General features: G+C 40.3%; 1 protein-coding gene across 23 annotated transcripts in view; it reads left to right on the plus strand.

Moving 5' to 3' along the window:
• Nucleotides 1-21,212, plus strand: part of LOC144314196 (uncharacterized) — a 492,303-nt gene that overhangs the window by 326,667 nt on the left and 144,424 nt on the right. For 15 of the 23 annotated variants that reach the window (XR_013379980.1, XR_013379985.1, XR_013379987.1 and 12 more), the window contains one exon: nucleotides 6,318-6,377. The exons of the other annotated variants lie outside the window; for them this stretch is intronic. Coding sequence is in view for 2 of the 15 variants with exons in the window: in XM_077898035.1 (XP_077754161.1) it covers nucleotides 6,318-6,377 (60 nt within the window). In the remaining 13 variants the exon portion in view is untranslated. The remainder of the gene's footprint in view (nucleotides 1-6,317; nucleotides 6,378-21,212) is intronic. 23 annotated transcript variants of the gene reach the window in all.

Here is a 21,212-nt window from a genome sequence, read left to right on the forward strand (position 1 = left end):
GAGGTGAGAAGTAAAGAGGAATGGGAGGAAGTAGCAAGGATACCCACAGAGCCCCTGACTAAACCTTGCTGATAGCACAGTAATTTGCCAGGTGGATTACAGTGGTGCTTAATTTGCATAAAAAAGGAGCTAGGCCTTGCTGGAGAAGGCAGTGCCTCCAGGCTAGACCTCCATATTAAACAATACTTTGTAGTCAGAGAATTTGCTTCATCAAAAGGCTTCCTGGAGAGTGCTAACAAGCATTTAGTAATTAAATTTCAAAATATCCCCATGAAGCAGGCAGTGTACTATTTTCCTGCCTTGTTCAGAAGGAAGCTTACTGAGATTTGAAGAGGTCGAAAGGCTTGTGACAGGTGATGTCAGTAGAAGGCTAGTCTCTTCATTTCTGGGCTTCACACACATCCAATAGGAGGTGATGATTCAGTAAAGGTCTCCATGAAAGTAAATACTGCATCTGAAAAGATTAAGGCTATCAATATGGTGAGCAGACTGATGCTTCACCAATTTTGTAGACCAGTGGTTTAGACTTTGGTGACATCACATGTATCACTAGCCCACTTTCAAAGTTTGTATATAACCAGGGCCCTAACACGTGGACACTCTCGTTCAGTTTGGTGGGTTAGGACCAGGCCTGTGTATCTTTAAGTAAGTGTTTCTGAGTGATCTTAATATAGCCTGTGTTAGTTTGCTGGGGCTGTCATAACAAAATACCACAGACCCGGTGGCTTAAACAATAAGAATGTATTCTACCACAGTTAGAGGAGTCTGAGAGACCAAGGTATAGGCAGGATTGGTTCCTTCTGAGGTCTCTCTCCCTGGCTTTTCGATAACCATCTTCCCCAGTCTTCACATAGGCTTCTGTATGTACTTGACTGTGTCCCAAACTCTTCTTTTTATAAGGACACCAGTCATGTTGGAGAATCCTCCCTAGCAATGGACCCTGTTTCCCAATATGGTCACATTCTCGTGTACTGAGAGTTAGGACTAAAGCACAATGTTTGTGTGCTGTGATGGGGACAGGGTGGTGGTAGAGTGGGTAGATGAGGAAATAGTGGGGTAGGATACAATTCAGCTCATAGCATAGACCAAATGTTTGGTACTGCTATAGGCTGACTCACCCTTAGTGGGTTTTAAGATAGAATGGGCTTTAAGATGGGGAGTCTTTGCCCTTTGCTTTATAGAGAAGAGAAGCCTAGAGACTAACTCCCTTCCAAAGCTGAGTGATGGTCAGCACCACACTTTCCCATCACCACCCAGGACTGCAGGAACGTTCGTTATTTTTCCACAGAGCTGAACACGCTGCCAGACGCTCAGTCACTATAGTTCAAATGAGTGAGTGAGTGAGTGAGTGAGTGAGTGAGTTCATCCAGTGTTACTTGCCCTGGAGCACTTGTTCTCATTTCATCAGAAGAGGTTATTTCCATGTTGTGAGGGGAAATAAAGAGATGAGGATTCTAGAAATACAAATTCTCTTTTTGAGTGGCAGTTCAGATAAGCTTGGTAAAAGGAAGAGGTATTTTCCCCTTGGAGCTCTTTCTTTTCTTGGAGATATTTTCCTCCATAAAAGTATACAACAAACTTCTCTTGACCCAGAATCACTGAGAGAGGGGTTATTTGGCTCTTCTCCTTCACTTTCTCAGTATATGTCCCCATCTGGTGCCATTGACTTGATGAGCAACTAGACAGCAGTATAGTGGATGGCTGTGTCCAGGGCCAGGGGAAGATTTCTAATCCTATTCTATGTGTTACTGAGGTGGGGAAACTATCTGTAGCTTTGCTATTGAAGGTGCCTACTATGTGAAGAAAAATTGTACCTAGTACTCACTGCCACCAATCATGTTATGGCAACTGGGACTAGAGATGAGGAGGGATTTGAGGGAGACAGCTCCTTGCCACAAAACAGTCTGCTTCCCTGAGCTTACACTTATAAATGGCAAAATTATTATTCTTACCAGTGTAATTCAGAAGCCAGGGTTTCTAGAATCCCCAGGTTTTTTACTTTTCCCATCTCTATGCCGCGGAACTTCCTTGAGAACATGGTGACTAAGTACACTTGCCCCCTGGGCCTGGTGACCACACTCCCCATCCCATGGCATGTGACAGGTAGCCCTTGGATTTTGAAGAGGCTCTGTGGACCCACTGTGTGGCAGGCAGGGTGTGCCCTCGTAGCCTTTTCATGTGCAGTTTTAAAAGTCAGCAGCTGCAGTAATTTACTGTGAACTCCCCACAAGGCTTTTGAACCTAACAAGTAGATTACGTGATTTTACAAGAGCAGGGATGTGTCACCTCTACAGCTCACCTACCACAGCATATGTAACAGTTACGGGAATTTTATAAGATTCATGGCCCACCTCTCCAGAAAGGCAGAAAATTGTTCTAACCAGGCCATATGACCTTAACTGCTTTGAGACCACTGAAGAGGGAGAGAGGTTGCTTTAGTGGGGCTTAACCCCTTCTCCATCTTTGTAGCCCATGCCCCAGTGTTTATACCACTGTCCTGCACATGCACATTATACCAGTGTCCTCTCTCTCCCATGTGGACTCCTCTCTTGGAGGTTTGAAGCCTTTGGGCCATGAGAGCCTCTTGCTCCCTTTGGCACCTCTCTGTCTCTCTAAAACCTGGTGCTTGTCCACCAAGGGTGATTTTTCACATCTTCCTCAGAAGATGTTTGGTAATATCTGGAGACCTTTTGATTGTCACACCTGCTACTGGCATCCAGCAGGTAGGGGTCAGGGATGCTGCCAAACACCCCACAGCCACCCATAACAAAGAATCATCTAGCCCAACATGTTCGCAGTGTTGAGGTTGAGAAACCATCCTATGAGCAATGACCACTTTCTTACCCTGCCTACAGTTCTTGATCTGGATCGGGACCTCTTCATGCTGTCCCCTAATTCTGGTCTTTTAGAGGAGGAGATGCCCCGCACCCTTGCCCAACTTAGGAGCCCTTACTTCTCCCCCAGGGCTCCACTGCTCTGTGCATACCCCTCTTTCTCTCGCATTCTTCATCATTTTCTCCTACAGTTCTTCCTTTCCTCTTTGTCTATAGATATGGAGCAGGTTTTCCTAACTTAGTAGGAATCCACAAAAAAAAGATAGTAAATGATGGATTATTCAAAAACTCATCTCCAAAACTTTTCAAATACATACCATCTTTCTTTTCTTTTTAAGATTTTATTTATTTATTCATGAGAGACAGAGAGAGAGACAGAGGCAGAGACACAGGCAGAGGTAGAAGCAGGCTCCAAGCAGGGAGCCCGATGTGGGACTCGACCCCAGGTCTCCAGGATCAGGCTCTGGGCTGAAGGCTGCGCTAAAACCACTGAGCCACCCGGGCTGCCCCCCATCTTTCTTTTTTATTGCAGAATCTCTCCTCTGAATATAAACATCTTCTTCCCTCTGTTCTTCCCCCTTCCTGTTCATCATTCTGGATTCCTTTACCTCTGTCCCATATGAGGCCTTAGCTTAGACTTCAGGCTTCACTGGATTCAGCATCGTTGACTGCTCACTTTTTCATAAAGCTCTCTTCCTTGCTCATAGTGTGGACATTCATCTGCATCTGAAGCTGCTCTGCTGCCTCTCTTTAATAATTGTTAATAGATGATACACAGGCAAAATTCAGAATTTTTTTAAACTGAATTCTCTTGCCACATGGTGTCGATAACACAGCTCTCAGCATCTGATGCGTGAATAGTGAATTGGCAACAGGTTTTGGGTAGCATTAGAAATCTCTTTCAACAACATCTTTATAAATCAGAAATGCTGTCCCTGCCTTTGAGCCTCCCTTTCTACAGCAAGACAGAGAAATAAACACTTGCCATAGTGCACCCTCCATCTTTTACAGCCACATTCCTTCTTCCTATATGATTGGCTCCTATTATTCCACCCTTCTAAGATGTCATTCATTAGTATGACTTCAGTTTTCACTTTTATTTGGATGAATCCTATATCCAAATACCCAATTGTATTTTCTCTTAGAATAACAGAAGACACCTGTATTTTTCTCTTACCTTCTTGAAATTATCTGACTTAACAAAACTTTTGCTGTGACCTTCAGATTTTTGCTGGCCTCTGCAGCAAGAGTGGCCAGACTGGTTTACCCTTTGGATGGCTTCCTGCTGAGGCATGACTGGCCCATTTGGCTTTTCAAAGTGTTCTTTCAATACTCAAGGTCTTGGAGCCATCGCAGATTTCCTGCCCACAGAGGCATCTTCCATTCTTCCCTGAACCTTTGCCATTCTATGGTTTTTCTTACAATGTCTGCATGTCCTTATGGAAAACACAAGGATTTCTTGGGCTCCCTCACATCCCACACAGAGTGTGGTGTGTTGAAATGCCCTTGCAACGTTTTTCTGCCTGCTGCCTTCTCCAGTACGCTCATTTCTGTGTTATCTCTAAATTGGTGCCAAATTGTAGGCTGGGATTCCTCTAGGGGGTTACAGGTGAGTCTTCACTGTGACTGGGAAGGCAAGCCAATACCTCCCAAAGTCAATCATCTACTATTTATCAAGTTCTCCCCCTACCTCCCATTCCTAAGTTCACTCTCTCTTTTCCCCCACTGTTCCTCATATCAAACCAAACCAAATCAAACCAAACTAAACAAAGCTTCAGGGGTTTTCTTTTTGTGTGTCTGCCTTTCCTGACATGGAGTACATACAGTAACCTCCACATCCACCTTGGAGGTTGGGTTGGTCCAGGCTATTCTTGCCCTGGGTAAACTCTCTTTTCTGAATGCCTGTAACAGTCTGTAATACTCAAAAGATGATACTTTGTTGTATTATTAATTATATGATGTCCCATGTCCTACCTCCACAACTAGGTTGCAGGACTTTCAAGGTCCTTGTGATAGTGTAGTAAGATATTTGACCTTTGTCCCCAGTTTCTGGCATAGAACTTCTAAAACCCTTGAAATTTCCTAAGTGATAAGGGTGATGGGAGCATCTTTTGTTCTCAGGAACCTGCAAATTGAGTTAGTCACCAATGGCCAATAATTTAACCAATCATGCCTATGTAAGGAAATCTTTTTAAAAAACCTTTAATGGGGATCCCTGGGTGGTGCAACGGTTTGGCGCCTGCCTTTGGCCCAGGGCGCGATCCTGGAGACCCGGGATCAAATCCCACGTCGGGCTCCCGCTGCATGGAGCCTGCTTCTCCCTCTGCCTGTGTCTCTGCCTCTCTCTCTCTCTCTCTGTGTGACTATCATAAATAAATAAAAATTAAAAAAAAAAAACCTTTAATGTTGAGATCTGGGGAGCTTCGGGCTTGGTGAAGACATTGGTGTGCTGGAAGATGGCATACCTGAAGAGACTGTAGAAGTGCTGCATACCGTCCTCCTCCATGCCTTGCCTCTTCCATTTGGCTCTTACTGAGTTGCACCCTTTATAAAACAAACAAACAAACTTGTAAATATAGCAAAGTGTGTTCCTGAGTTCTGTAAAGCACTGTAGTGAATTATTGAATCTGAGGAAAAAGGTTGTGGGAAATCCCAATTTATCACCATTTGGTCTAAAATATGGAAGTCTTGGGATATGCAGTATGGGGACAGTCTTGTGGGACTCAGCTCTTTACATGGAGGATCTGTGCTAACTCTGGGTAGCTGGTGTTAGAATTTAACCGAGTTGTTGGACACCCAGTTGGTGTTTGGAGAATCAGAGAATCGTTTGCTGTGAGGGAAAAAAAGAAAACCCTCTTATTTGATGTCAGAAGTGAAAAAATGAATAAAAATAGCTCACTGTCATATATAGCTTTGCAATCCCAAAGTTTAGGCTTTGTATTTCAGTAGTTTTGATAGATTCTCTACTAGTATCCAAAAAAATGCTTTGAACTGGTGGGGGCAGGTCATCATATTGTGATTCATTTTGAGTTGAAACTCAAGAAAAAAAGTCAGAAACTACTAGTCGAATTCTCATACAGGGTTCTATCCTTCTTTAATAATAGAGATTGTTGCATTTCATTTAAATCCAGAATTGGATTTTGCCATTATTGCCTTAGCTTATGATAAGACTTTTTAAAAGCTGTTGACTGATGAAACATCCCTCCAGAGATGAAATTCAACCCCCAGAGTACAATGCTGTAAAGACACAATCCTCCCCATTTGCTAAGTGTCTGGTGAACTAGCAGTAAGCTGGATGTTACTTGAAACCTCTTCCATGGGAACCACATGAGCCATCGATCGTTTACCTCTGCCATACATCTAACATTTAGATATTTTCCCCTGATTTCAAAAAGGAAAATGTGGAGATAAGCAGCCTCATCTGTTTACTGAGATCTATAATGCCGATAATTCTCTTTTTTTGTCCTCGTGTCTGCCATCCAGCTACATGTTCCTGAGAGGTCTCCCCAGCTAATTCCACGTATAGAAGGAAGACAGATAAAGGTAACTGGATTTGGTGTAAGTGATTGCATTTCACTTGCTCCTCTGAATTCTTCTCTATCAAATGGCATATAAACTCTTTGAATTCATTTGGAACTCCACGTGGTGGCCATCTGTTACAGATGCAGCGATCAGCTCCCCCAGTGGTGTCAGTGGTGCTGTGGGCTCCAGAATAGCAGCTTCAGTATCATCACCCAAGAACTCCTTAGAAAATCAGATCTTGGGCCCCATTTCAGACCTCCTGAATCATAAACCCCTGGCCATCTGTGTTGTACAAAATATGAAGCCCCAGAGATTTAAATTGACTTGATATGAGATGTAGCCTGGATATTTGGATTCTTAAAGCTCCCCCACATAGTTCTTGTTTACAGCAAGGTTTGAGAACCACAGCCTTATGTCACTTTAGAGACTGGGATACTATATTTCTCAACTATTTTATGTTTTCAAATGACCCACTTCCGCCAAGTAATTTGTATCTGAGTATCATTTGGAAGGCATACGTGAAGCAGAGTCTGACTCTGTGTTACTATGCAGTTATGGTTTTCCTGTGGAAGCAGTTAAGGCACCCCACTGCTCATCCCTAGTTTCCCAGACATCAAGAGGTGAGGGATCCATTTTACTGGGCATAGGTGCAGTAGATTTAGATCCTGCAGTGCGAACAGAAACTCCCTGATTTCCTGGGTACCTGGTGATGATGGGAAATAGTTGTCCTGCTGAGCAGCTTTTTCAGTGTTAGTCCACAAATCATCTATGCAAAAGTTAGCTTAGAGCCCTTCTACCCGTTTTGTAACCATTTAATTCCTTTTAAATCCTTTACCACTTAAAACAGCTAGAGTGGTTTCATTATCTGCAAGTGAATTCTCACAGATCCATCTATATATGGTCTGAAATTATCATTGATTGTGCCTGAATTGAGCTGTTTTGTGTAATATGAGCCCTTTTCTTTCCATTTAAAAATTAGATTTTTGTCCATCAGAGACAAAAATTAGTCATAAGAAAACTACTCTGCAATCCAAACTTATGATCCTAGTTAAGAACAGCTCTTTCTAAATATTATCCCTACCCTTCCCACCAGTATACATCCCTCCCCAGCTTGAGTGTTCAAGTCATATTTGTGACAATTATAAAATTTTGTATACTGACACTTGCCCCATCCAAGTTTTAAAAACCCTTTCCATTTGGAAAGGCAAGAGTGATTCCCTTACTGCCTGGCTAAGAAATATGAGATGATTTTTTTTCACTTATTTCAGGAGTCAAAAGCAAACATGAGTTTGATCCTATAAATTCATAGATCTGCTTTATATCTACCAAAGAAAGAGAACCAAGTTTAATAAGCAACACAATTTTATTTTCAAATGATGTTTGTGATGACTACGTTGTTTTTGTTGTTGTTGTTGTTCATGTTTTTATATTAGGCATCTCTCATTTTTCAAGAGTATTTTCTACACAAAGGGTTATAATTGCTTTTGGTGACAGAAACTGATGGTCCCGCCAGGGAACAGATGGGAAGATAGAAAGCAGGAATGGGGGAGGATGTGGAAGAGGAAATGCCCAGCATGACCAAAGTGGCCACAGATTCCCTGCATCTACATGATAGAAGTTGCCGATAGGCCCCTACCCTGCATTTTAGATATAATTTAGAATTTTCTGAGTGTTTTTTAGATGTTTCCTCCTGGGTTGGTGATTGGAAGTTTTAAACCATTCTCCAAAAGCTGTTTAGATGGAATCTCTTACATAGGGATGAATGGCCATTCTTTATGGGACTTTCACACAGTGACTTATTCTAAAGAAGCATAGTAGCCAGGGTCAATGAGCCATCCTTAACATGACTGTCTCAAGTGCTTTTTTTTTTTTTTTTTTTGTAGATTATCTCATTGCCTTTCCCAAACGGGTCTGTGTTTACCAGAGTAGGTGGGTCATGACACTTTCCTACTTGGGCCCTCCCAATAAGGAGGCTTCCTTCCCCATTACCTTTGATCTTTCTTTGAAAATCATCTCAAAGAGTAGTCCCAGAATACATCAGCTTCACTCCCAGATGGTGCTGGGATATGTGTACTTAGACTCTCATTTACAAGAGAGACAGGAGGAGAGACCTGGCAGCCTAAAATGGACCAAGACAAATATGATCTTTGTGCAGCCAGGTTTTGCAGATATGTAATCATTAAAGATTATCCTCATCTACAGTGAGTCGAACCTAAATCCCACATGGAGGTTGACATACTTAGAGACACAATCTTTATTTACACTCTCCTTCCTACTCTCTGTGTGTTTATCATGTTTAATTTATTGTCGGTTTTATGCATTTTTCTTTCACTGGTTGTGGAGGTTTGTGGTTTGCCTTTTAACTTTGCAAAAGTTTGGTACAAAGGAAATTTAGAAGACCAAAACATTTTCCAAACAATTTCAAAATGAACTACGTCCCCAACTAATTTGATTTGTAGGAAAGAAAGAACAAAGTCTTGTTAACAGAGAGCTCTAAAATATAATTACTCACACGTGCGAACATGTTTAAGTGTGGGTTCTCAGTGAATGCTTATCATGCAGTGCTTTCTTGCTCTGACTGTTGCCCATTAAAAACCTCCTGTGCCATATGCAGGTGTGATTATACAGCCAACTGCCAATTCTCACTGGCTCAAGGATCCTTTTAAAAATGTCCAGATGGATATGAATGTCGGATTTGGCAGTTAAATTATAGAGCCCAATATATCTCTTCTAAGTACTCAGGCACTAAAGCAAAGTATCGATGCTTTCCTCCACCCCTGACTAGATTTCAAAAGAACAGTCTGGCTTTTAAGCTGGGAATTATATTTCCTCATTCTTCTGAATCTCAGGATAAACTTTATTATGACTTTTATCACTTTCTTTAGTCCATATATCTTATGAACAACATCAAAACTTTTTTTTTTTTTTTTTTGTAAGCTGAAAGTCAGAAATTGGCTTTTGAGGCGACTTGGTATATTTAAACAAGTGCACAGTGGAGGGGAAATAAAGCAGTGGCATTATAGCTCCCCTGGGTAGCTCCCGTCTACCCTTCAGAGAAATGGTTTACAGGAAAAGGACATGAGAACAGAGAGACAGAAAGGCATCTCCTTGATTCTTGATGGTATGAATCACAAATGCAAACATCTGCTACCTCCAAGAGAACGAGACACAGCAGCATTTGTCATCAGCACTGCTGTGGGAAACCTCCATAAATATCACCATTACTACTTCCCCTTGCCCAGATTTGAAGTCCTTAGTAGTAGTCAGGAAACTCCAGGCAATTGGTTACCTTTTCAGACAACTTTTGTGGCTGATAGAATGGGTTTGCTTCATCTAATATGCTGTGCGGTGCTTCCTTCTTGACGAGCACCTGCAGTGAATTTCTAGAGCCTAGCCCATGGTAGGTGTCTCAACAAGATGGCTCAGTGGGACAGGTCCCAGAATAGACCCAGCATAGCATAGGTAGAGGGTATGGCAAGAGGAGGCATGGGGAGTATTTAAAAACAATGAGGTATGGGGAGAGGGTAGAAGAAACAAAATGGTGTTTTCGTATTGTGCCTGGTTCGGTCCAGGTATAAGGCAACACTGTGATGGTATTTGTAGTGATGGCTTGAGGTGTGTGTGTGGGGGGGGGGGGGGGGCGGTGGGCAGTAAGCTGGTAGTGGTCCAGGATTCCCATTGTCAATAGCCAGATGACAGCCAAACTTCACTGTTGCATCTCTCATATTTGAAAGTAAGGTCAGAATAAACATTTAAGATGAAATGTAACAGGGAAAGTAGAAAGAAAATTTGGGAGTCCTGTAACTTCATATAACTTTTAAATGCTTTGGAGTGTAAGCTTTGGAGTGTAAACAGTGACAGTAGAAAGAGAAAGCAGGTTAATAGACAAGATTAAAGTAGTGATCTCACATTTTCTGGCCTGAAGGTGAATTCCCTGCAGGCAGATTCTCTCTGAACAACCTACCCCATCTGTTTCTTCCTTATATAGATGTCCAAATTACAGAATTTATTTTACTTGAGCATCACAAAAATATATATTCATGGCTAATAGATGCTTCAAATGTAATATACCTCAAGTTGAACTCCTGATCCGGCCCTAAAGTCTATGTTCTGTCTCATTGATGGCAAGCCCAGCCTTCCCATTACTCAGGCTGAAAATCTGAGTGTCACCCTGATTCTTCACTCTCTCTCTCACCCTACATCCAATTCTTCCTTGGTCTTCTCTCTTCAAAACACTTTTCCTCACTTCTCCTGTCACTACTGTGCATCTGAGGGAACATCACCTCTCCTGTTTTACCCTACTAGTCCCCCAGTTGGCACCCTTGTGATTCTAACGTTGATTCACAGCCAGAGTAGCCTTTCAAACATAAATTGGATCAAGTTACTCCTCTATGCCTGACTTTGCAATGGCTTCCTGTTTCATTCAGAGTAAAACCTCACATCCTCATCAGGCCCCCCGGAGCTCTAATGACCTGGCTCATAACCTCATCTTGTACAGGCCTTCCCCGCCCTTATTCTTTAAATACTGCAGACATGCCACGGTCTCAGGGCTTTGCCCTGCTGTTGCCTTTGCCTAAAATGCTCTCCCTCCATAGCTGACTGCCTTATTCTCCCACTCCATCTTTTCTCGCATGTTACCTTCTCAATGAGGCCTGCCCTGACCATCCCATGTATTATGATAACTGAGCCTCTCCAGCACTCCCAACCCCTCCAACACCTTACTTGCTTTATTTCTTTTCTCTTGAATACTTTGCACTTTTAATCATACTGTACCATTTATTCATTTGTTATGTTCACAATCTGTCACCCCAGCAGACTGTAAGCACCCTAACCGCAGAGGGTTTTCCTCTGTTTTGATCACTCATATATCCTAGCTGCCTGGAACAATGCTGGCACGTAGTGAGTGCTCAATTATTGCAGTGTCTGCCACACAGGGGTTTTGTGTGACTTAAACGATGCCATGCAAATGTGCAAATTCTTCATAAATATTCCTGGAATAAAAAATATGTCTAAATGATGTCATCTCAGTCATAATGTCATCAGACATTATGGCAGATGTTGCCATAATCCCAGCCTAAAGAATGAGAAGCAAATGCAAGAGAATTGAAGAACCTAACAACCCAACAAGGAAGTACTTGAGCCAGGTTGGAAACCTAGATCTCTCCTACTGCAGAGCCCAGGTTCCCTGGCTCTGTTCTACTCTCATTTATCACTTCTGTGACTCTTCTGAATAGCTGTGACCCCTTCTTAAAGTCATTCTCTCTCTTCTGACTCCAGAGACTCTCGTGTTCTTCCTCATCCTTCATGTGTGCCTCTCTGTATTTGGGGTGTGTGTGTGTGTGTGTGTGTGTGTATATATATATATATATATATATATATATATATATATATATATAAAGAACTTAAAATACAAACCTCCTGACTCCTGGTTGAGTGCTCTTTTTGTGATCAGGCTTACTTGAATACATGAATGTAAACTGATGATGTTTGAATTCACAAATCGTAATACAAAGTGATGTATACAGCAAAATCCCAGCAAAGAACATGAGGCTTTGCCTATATTTTGAGAACAGTTATTACTCAGTTGCAAGCAGAATTATTTTAAGCTCAACTTGTTTTTCATGGAGTACTATCATAGAAAATACTGGGAAGAGCCAATCAATAATTAAGCTTTGTTGACCAAGAAATAAGTTCATGCTGCTTTGGGAGCTTGGATTAGTTTGCTTTCTTTTGAGTCATTTTATAAAGGTGTGCTTTTACTTGTTAATCATGTCCTCAAGTTGGGTCAGGTCCTAGCAACCTAGAGATTGTAATGAAGGATCTTTCATTTGAGGTATGTTTGCAGTCTACTGGCTGCTAAATAAATTGTTATCATGAGTATTAAAGTGTATTTTCCCCCATTATGATGCAAAGTATATTGAAAGGACAAATCCCTGATCACTATAGGATGTCAGGTTGGGGTCATCTCTCCTTCAGCTTGCCTGCACTGATGTCTAACTATGGAAATTACAAATACTGTTTACCTAGATCCAATTCTCCCAAGACTGGAACACTGCCTGACCTGTCCACAGAATATACTTAAACCCAACCCCCCATCTGCTGGTTCTTCCCTTGACCTCATCTTTTTTTCCCTCTTAATTCTTTACTTGAATAATATTAACCTGCTTCTTGAATTTTTATTCTTTCTACTTTAAAAAATGCTTTTAAAAATCATCTATAGGAATAAGATCAGGAAAACATCAAGGATGTCTGTTCATCATTCCATCCGCATTTTACTGGAGATTCTAAGCAGTGCAGTAAGACCAGAAATCAATGAATGCATGCATGCATGAATGAATGAATGAATAAAAGTAATCCAGATTAAAAAGGAACAAGGAAAGCTGTCAATATTCACAGATAATATGAGAAACTATCTAGAAAATCACATAGAAACCAAACAGAAATAAAAGCTGCTAGGACTAACAAGTTTAGAAAGGCTGTAGGATTGGGCAGCCCGGGTGGATTAGCGGTCTAGTGCCGCCTTTGGCCCAGGGTGTGATCCTGAAGACCTGGGATCGAGTACCGTGTCGGGCTCCCTGCATGGAGCCTGCTTCTCCCTCTGCCTGTGTCTCTGCCTCTCTCTCTCTCTCTCTCTCTCCTTTCATGTCTCTCATGAATAAATAAATAAAATCTTAAAAAAAAAAAGGCTGTAGGATACAAGATCAATATAAAGCATTCCATTCTATTTCTATATACTAGCAAGAAACAATCAGAAATTTAAGTAAAACATTTCAATAAATAGCATCAAAAAATGAAATGCTTGGGGATAAATCTAACAAAAAATCAGAAAGAGCTGCGCACTGAAAACTACAAACACTATGCTGAGTGGAAATAAATAACACTTAGGTAGATGGAGAGATACATTACATTCATGAGTAAACTACTCAGTATTGTTAAGATAACAGTTGTTTCCAGATTATCAATATAATCCGGTCAAAATCTCAGTAGTTAGCAAGCTAATTCTAAAACTCACATATACAAAAAAGAAAGCCTAGAAATAAACCCACACTTTACTGTCAATTAATTTATGTCAAAGGAGGCAAGAATATACAGTGGGAAAAGTACAGTCTCTTTAATGAATGGTGTTGGGAAAACTGGACAGCCACATGCAAAACAATGAAACTGGACCACTTTCATACACCATACACAAAAATAAATTCAAAATGAATTAAACACCTAAACGTGAGACCTAAAACCATAAAACTCCTAGAAGAGAACATAGGCAGTAATTTCTTTGACACTGGCCATAGCAACATTTTTATAGATGTCTCCTTAGGCAAGAGAAACAAAAGCAAGAGTAAGCTACTGGGATTACACCAAAATGAAAAGCTCTTGCACTATAAAGGAAACCATTAACAAAGTGAAAAGGCAACCTAATGAATGGGAGAAGGTATTTACAAATGATATATCTGGTTGATATCCAGAATATATAAAGAACTTATACAAAACTACACCAAAAAAAAAACCAAAACAAAACAAAACAAAAAAACCTCCAAATAATCTGACTTAAAAATGATCAGAGGACCTGAATGGACATTTTTCTAAGGAAGACATACAGATAGCCAATTGACACATGAAAAGGGGCTCAATATCACTTAACATTAGGGAAATGCAAATCAAAACCACAATTAAATACTACCTTACACCTGTCAGAATGGCTGGAATAAAAAAGACAAGAAATAACAAGCATTGGTGAGGATGTGGAGAAAAGAGAACCCTGGTGTACTGTTGATGGGAAGATAAATTGGCATAGCCACTATGAAGAGGTATGGTGGTTCCTCAAAAAGTTAAAAATAGAAATGCCATATGACCCAGTAATTCCACTTCTGAGTATTTACTCAAAGGAAACAAAAACACTAATTTGAAAAGATATATACATCCCTATGTTTATGGCAGCATTATTTGCAATAGCCAAGTTATGGAAGTAACCCAAGTGTCTATCAATAGATAAATGTACATGTATCTCACATCTTCTTAATATGTATATGTATATACATATGTATATGCAATGTATATATATTTCACTATTGGCCATAAAAAATGATGAGATCTTGCCATTTATGACATGTGGATGGACCTAGAGTATCTCATGCTTAGTGAAGTAAGTCAGAGAAAGACAAATACCATATGATTTCACTTATATGTGGAATCTAAAACAAAACAAAACAAAACAAATGTATAAGCAAACAAATGAAAAGCAGAGTCAGACCTATAAATACAGAGAACAATCTGATGATTGCCAGAGGGGAAGGAAATGGGATAGGAAAAATGGGTGAAGGAGAGTGAGAGATACAGGCTTCCAGTTATAGAATGAGTCGTGGGGATGAAAGGTACAGCATAGAGAATATAGTCGGTATGGTAGTAGCCTTATATGGTAACAGATGGTGCCTGTACTTGTGGAGAGCATAGGGTAACATAAAGCTGTCAAATCACTATGTTATACGTGAAGCTAATGTAGCATTGTGTGTCACCTACATTAAAAAAACTTACATGTAAATGCAAAGAACTTAACATAGACAAAACAACTTTGACAAAAAAGAAAAAAGTTGGGAAACTAACACAATCACATTTTAAGACTTAAAGTAACCAAAACCCTGAGTTATTGACACAAAGATTGGCAATGCAGATCAATGAGACAGGATAGCATGGAAATAGGCCCACCATATAAGTGGACACTTGATTTTTGACAAAGTATAATGGCAACTTAGTGTAAAGAGTAGCCTTTTCAAAAACTGGATATCCATATACAAGAGATAAATTCAGTCCACAACTCACACACTATACAAACAGAAACCCAAAATGGATCACAGACTTAACCACAAAACCTAAAATTATAAAACTTCTAAAAGAAAACACAAGTAGAAACACTTGAGACTGAGTTAGTCAGAGATTTCTTAACTGTGACACCAAAACTCAGTCCTTAAAAGAATAAACTGGTAAATGGGATTTCATTAAAGTAAAGAACTTATGCTCTTGAAAGACACTGTTAAAAGAATGAAAACCAAATCACACACTGGGAGAAAATACATGCAAACCTATATCTGATAAAGGGCTTCTATGCAGAATACTTAAAGCACTTAAAGCACTCACAGAACTCAGTAATAAGAAAACAAAAGACTTAGCTAAACAGTGGGCAACAGATTTGAACAGTGAACAGACCCTTAGCCAAAGAAGGTATACAGAGGGCAAATGGAAGAAAAAATAGGAAGAAGAGATTCAGCAGCATTCGCTACTCGGGAAATGTAAATTGAAAACCCAAGAAAATACCAGTACACACCTATGAGAATGACTAAAATTAAAAAGACTAACTATACCAAGTGTTGGATTTGAAGCAACTTCCATTCTCTTACTGACTCTTCTTAATGTATAGTTAGAATGGCAACGGAGGCTCTTACTTCCCTTGTAGGATAGTAGCTCCCCCAGAAAACTCATTTAAGATTTTATAAGCTTCACGTTATTTCAGTATTCTTATTTCCACCCCCTGGTTTTAATCTTCCTTCTTTCTTTTTTTCATGGTTAGGATATCACTTTACACCCCCTATATTCATTCTGCTCGTGCTAGCTTCTTCCAGAAGACTGCTGAATCTCCAGGCATTCTTGTTAACGTTAGAGGAATTGCCTTTTCACCAAGTCAAGACATCTTCCTTGGGGACTCTCAGGAAGAAGCAAGATGAACCAGATCCTTCTCAGGACATGCCAAGGGCAGTCCTCTAGGTTTTCCTTACTTTTCCACCACTAAACTGCTAGATCCTGTCCAAAACATATGAGATCTTGGGGAGATGTTACCTTTCCTGCATTTGCTGCTGCTGGTGGGAATGGAGCCAGCCTAACACCCTTCTCTGGTCTTGGCTCTTAAATGCCTTGTACCTTTGTGTCACCAGTGGGTGAGGTAGCGTGAACAAGTAAGAGTTAGCAGTTTCTTCCATCAAGTCCCTACAGAGTCTTTGCAAAGTTCAACCTCCAGATAATTGTGTGGTTAGGGAAGTAGTAAAGGAGTTTTGAAAAAGGAACTGAGATTTAAAACAAAAGACACGCTAGACTTCGACTTTAGGTACACGTTTCCCTACCCCTTCATATCCAGGCTGGGAAGAAGCTAGCAAGTCCATACAGATGGTACCATATTGCACTAAAGGAACACATGATTTTAGGGTCAGTTTTCATGTGAAAATTATACAGTGAAACCTCATGGCAATTTTGCGTGTGAAAATCCACTAGTTTTTTTTTTTTTTTTTTAATTTCCTGGCTTATAATTTTCATTTTAGAGTTAAAAGTTGAAAAACAAAAGTTAACTTACATTGAAGTGTTCTTTGACTTAAGGAACTCCACTGTTACTATGTTTCTTAATGGGTCTTAAAAATAATAGCACTGTTTTTTAATATCTCCTCTAGCTCAGCTCGTAAGGTGCCACTTGCATGGTACGCTGCAGAGGAAGCTAGGGTAGTACTCCTGAAGTCCTGGTTTGGAGAAATGAAGAACGTGGCTCCAAGTAAGATAGATACATGCTTCCGTGTTGGCCCCGCCAGTCAGTAGCAGAGTGGCCCTGAGCCTTCTGCACAGGTGTCATGTAAATCAGGACCAACAAATATTTTTGGTAAAAGGCCAAATAGTAAATAGTTTCAGCATTGTAGGAAAAATGTCTCTGTTGCAGCTACTACTCAGTGCTGCAATTGTAGCAGGAAGGCAGCCATTGACCACAAACAAATGCATGTAGCTGTGTTCCAATGCAATTTTATTCTCAGTCACAAACTCCAGGCCAGATTTGGCCCAGGGGCTGTAGTTTGCTGACCCCTGAGACAGATAATCCCTTCCTCCCAGGGTCCCTGGAGGGCTACAGGCCATATGTAAAGTGATTAGAGCAAGGCTGTTGTGACATCAGCTCTAAGAGTCAGCTTCCTCATCCTGGGCCACTGTGAGCCCCTGTGCTGCCACCCAAGACCCCAGTTACAAGGTATTGGGGTGAGAGAGGACGTGTCTGTCAGGAGGGTATCAGACTGTTCAGGAAAAGAGTTTTCTCTCTGCATCCTTCTTACTATGTGTGAAAGTACTTTTAAAGCTCGGAGCACAGTATGAATGCCAATTGTTGTTTGTTTGTTTGTTTTCCTTCCTGGTGTCAGGGCATGGATAGAGGAAAGCATTCCCAAAGGAAGTGACCCCTTGGCCCCAGGCAGCCTCTGTTAAATCTCCCTGTAGACTTTTGAGAAAAAACAGAACTGATTAGACAGTGCCCTTCCCTGCTTCCGGATAGGTTTTCTGATTTTGTAATAAAGAAGGTTAAGGTATATGTAAGAATTTAGTTTGAGAAAAAGGTGGCATGTTCCCACAATTTCTGTTTAAGCCTCATCCCAACATGGCAGGATAAAGAAGATTTACAGGGAAATGGCTGTTGCTTTTGAATAGCAAGAAGTAGAATTCGCTCTATCACTGGTCTAGAAGATAACTCTAAAAGAAAAATTTGGTGGGAGTCTTTATTTTTTAGAAAGTGATACATTTCTACTTTACAATATTTGTGAAATGGAGGAAAGTATATGGGCACCAAACAAACAAACAAAACCCAACAAAGCTTTCCTCTCCCCCTCTAATGTTGACATTAGGTCTTTTACTCCTTATCATCTTTTACAATAGATGGAGACTCTCTCCAGCATTTTGGTTTACACAATTGGACTCACCCACCCCCCCCCAATGTTTTTACGACATCATTTTTAGTGGCTGCAGAGGATTCCAAACGTTGAGGTAAGAACATTTGGAGGCTGATCTTTCGAGACTGCCTTTTAGGAACTTTTACTCCTCCTTCGCACCTTTGTCAGAATTGGAAAAAGGAAAAGAGAGACATAGAGACATAGACAGAGGGAGACACTCCCTCCCCAAAGCAGGGAGGGAGTGAGGGAGGAGGAAATTAACACTCAATCAGTTTATTTGCCTCCTTTTTAAAGCAAGCAGTGTTAGGTTTGGTGCAGGAGAATCCTAAAGCAACATTCTAGTCCTTTCCAGCTGAGTCAGAGCTGCAGTGAGGCAACTGAACAGGAGTCTGATGTGGCAACAGGCGAGCAGGATCCACCAGTCAGCATCAGGGGCCAGCCTGTGCTAGCTGGAGCATTGCCTCAGCCACAAGACTACGTGGTGACAATTCAGGAGTTGGAGTTGACAGCATGTATTCATATTGCAGAAGCACCACATACATGCCCCATCTTGATTAATTGGGTAGTTTCATCTTAGACCTTCTCCTGTCACAGAACATTCCGTGCTTGGGCTAGGGATAATGAGTTACCCCAGGGATAACCTCTTCAGAACTCATAAATCTGTAACTCTTAGAGTAGTGAATATATCAGCCCTTGTCTAAAGATACAAAGCAATACATTAATAACATTTAATATTATAACACTTGTGTCTGGATGGATATGAAACACTGTATGTTAGCAATTAACCCCTTTTTTTGTGGCAGTAATGAATGAGATTAGAGTTGGATTTAAGGATTTGTTAAATGACAAAGTCCAGTGACCTTAATTACTCTAATCTGATCTGACCTAGATGAATGAAATGCATTTCTAGCACATAAAATGGTAAGCATTATTACCTTAATGCATAAACTGCTGGTTAGATCTCTAATGTTAAAAACAAAAATGGAATGAGAAATAATAAAATGTAAACTAATTTATGCATAAATCTCCCAAAACAAAATTAAAGGTACCTCAAATCTGGGCCACATAACATCTCCCTTCAGTCCTTCTCTAATTTCTGAATAAAAATCACTTTCTTGCTCCTCACGGTAAAAGAGCTTTCCCTACCCACTGTAAAGACAACAGATGAAAAAAGCTTGCAGAGAGAGAGTTAAAAAAAAAAAAAAAAATCCATGATCTGATTATACAGATAGAACCGGTGTTCACATTTCTGTTTATATCCTTCCAGCAAATTTTCACACACATGTATACACAGAAATATAGGTTTAGTTTCCTACTATAAGATACATATTTATTTTCCTAATATGTAAGAATAAGGGCATGTTATACATATTATTAATAACATGCTCTTTTTAGGATTAACAATACATCTTGGGCCAGTATTGTTGTTCTTCTCCCTTCAGAACACAGAGGCTTAATTGCTTTTGTTTCTCTTCAGAGCAGCTGCTACCACCCCAACTTCTTGAGGTCTGTCCCCCAGACTCACTACAGAAGACAATACAGCTTTCCAGATCCTACTTTCCTCATTGTGCATGAAGCCCACCACATACACTATTGTTAAAGATTTCACTGCTAATTAAGTAGATGATAAAACAGATGATAAGAAAAATAACCATCACGGTAGGTTCTACAGATCTGACATATGTAGACCTTCCTGGTTCCCTGACTGGGTGGTCCCTGCGTGGCATGAAAGGCTATCGATTGTCATCTTTGACCTGGCTAGGAAGCTCTTCAGACTCCCTCCCTAGGCCTTTTCCTACCTTCAGCCTCTGTAGATCCGTGATTCTTAGGCTATCTGGGAGAAGACCCAGTTGCTTTTTATTTTATTTTGCTTTGAAGTATTCTCTTTTGTGATAAAATGCACATAATATGAAATTTACCCTCTTGCCATTTGTATAGTTCAGGGTCATTAAATACATTCAACTGTACATTCAAGGACATTGTTGTGCAACTACTATCATTACTGTCCATCTCTAGAACGTTTTGCATCTTCCCAAACCGAAACTCTGTATCTGTTAAACAATAATTCTCCATTCTCCTCTTCTCCGAGCCCCTGGCAACCACAGTTCTACTTTGTGACTCAGTTTGACTCTGCTGATGCCTCATTTAAGTGCGATCATACAGTATTTGTCCTTTGTCATTGGCTTATTTCACTTAGCATGATGTCTTCAAGGTTCCTTCAAGCTGTGGCATATGCCAGAATTTTCTTCGTCTTAAAGCTCAATAACATTCCATCGTCCATCGTATAAAATATACCACATTTTTTCACCCATTCATTCACTTATGGATACTTGTGTTGCTTCTACTTTTTGGCTTTTGTGAATAATACTGCTTCAAATATGGGTGTACAAATATCTGTTTGAGTCTCTGCTTTCTACTCTCTGGATCCAGTGAAATTGTTGGATCATGTACTAATTCAGTTTCTAATTGTTTGAAGAACCACTGCTTTCTATAGAGTCTATACTATTTTACATTCCCATTATTGATGGAGGTTCCAATTTTGCCCTTGCCAAGATGTGTGATTTTCTGGGGGGGCATGTTGTTAGCATTGTTTTTGATAGTAGCCCTTCCATTGAGTATGAGATGAGTATCTTATTGTGGTTTTGATTTGCCTTGTTCTAATGATTAGTGACTTTGAGCATCTTTTCATGCGGTCATTGGCCATTTTGGGTATCTTCTTTGGTGAAATGTCTATTTGAGTCATTTGCTATTTCTAAATTGAGTTGCTTAGGGCTTTTTTTGGCTGTCATTTTGCTTTGCTTTGTTTTTTAACTTCACTTCCATTACAAATTTATACTTTTGTAAAATACAGTAAAATTCCTATCTGTGAATAGCTGGATATCCAAGATGAAGGATGTTAAGTCCGAGGGCATCTCTTTCTAGCCATAATGAAGTAAGAAGTATCGATTACCCTTCCACCTTCAATGATTAGGAAACCAACAAAATATATGAAACAATGGTTTTTGATATTGGAAAAAAGTCCCTTTAGGAGTATGATCCTTTCAGAGAAGGGAAACAAACAAGGGGATTCCTGTTTGGAGGCAGCCCAAAAGAACACATTGAGAAGATCAAACTGATCTGTGGTAATGTATATTCATTTCAGAGCAAAGCTGACTGCTGTGTAAAGGAATATGGCTAAATC

Source organism: Canis aureus, chromosome 5 (genome assembly GCF_053574225.1).
Source record: "Canis aureus isolate CA01 chromosome 5, VMU_Caureus_v.1.0, whole genome shotgun sequence".
NCBI classification, from domain to species: domain Eukaryota; kingdom Metazoa; phylum Chordata; class Mammalia; order Carnivora; family Canidae; genus Canis; species Canis aureus.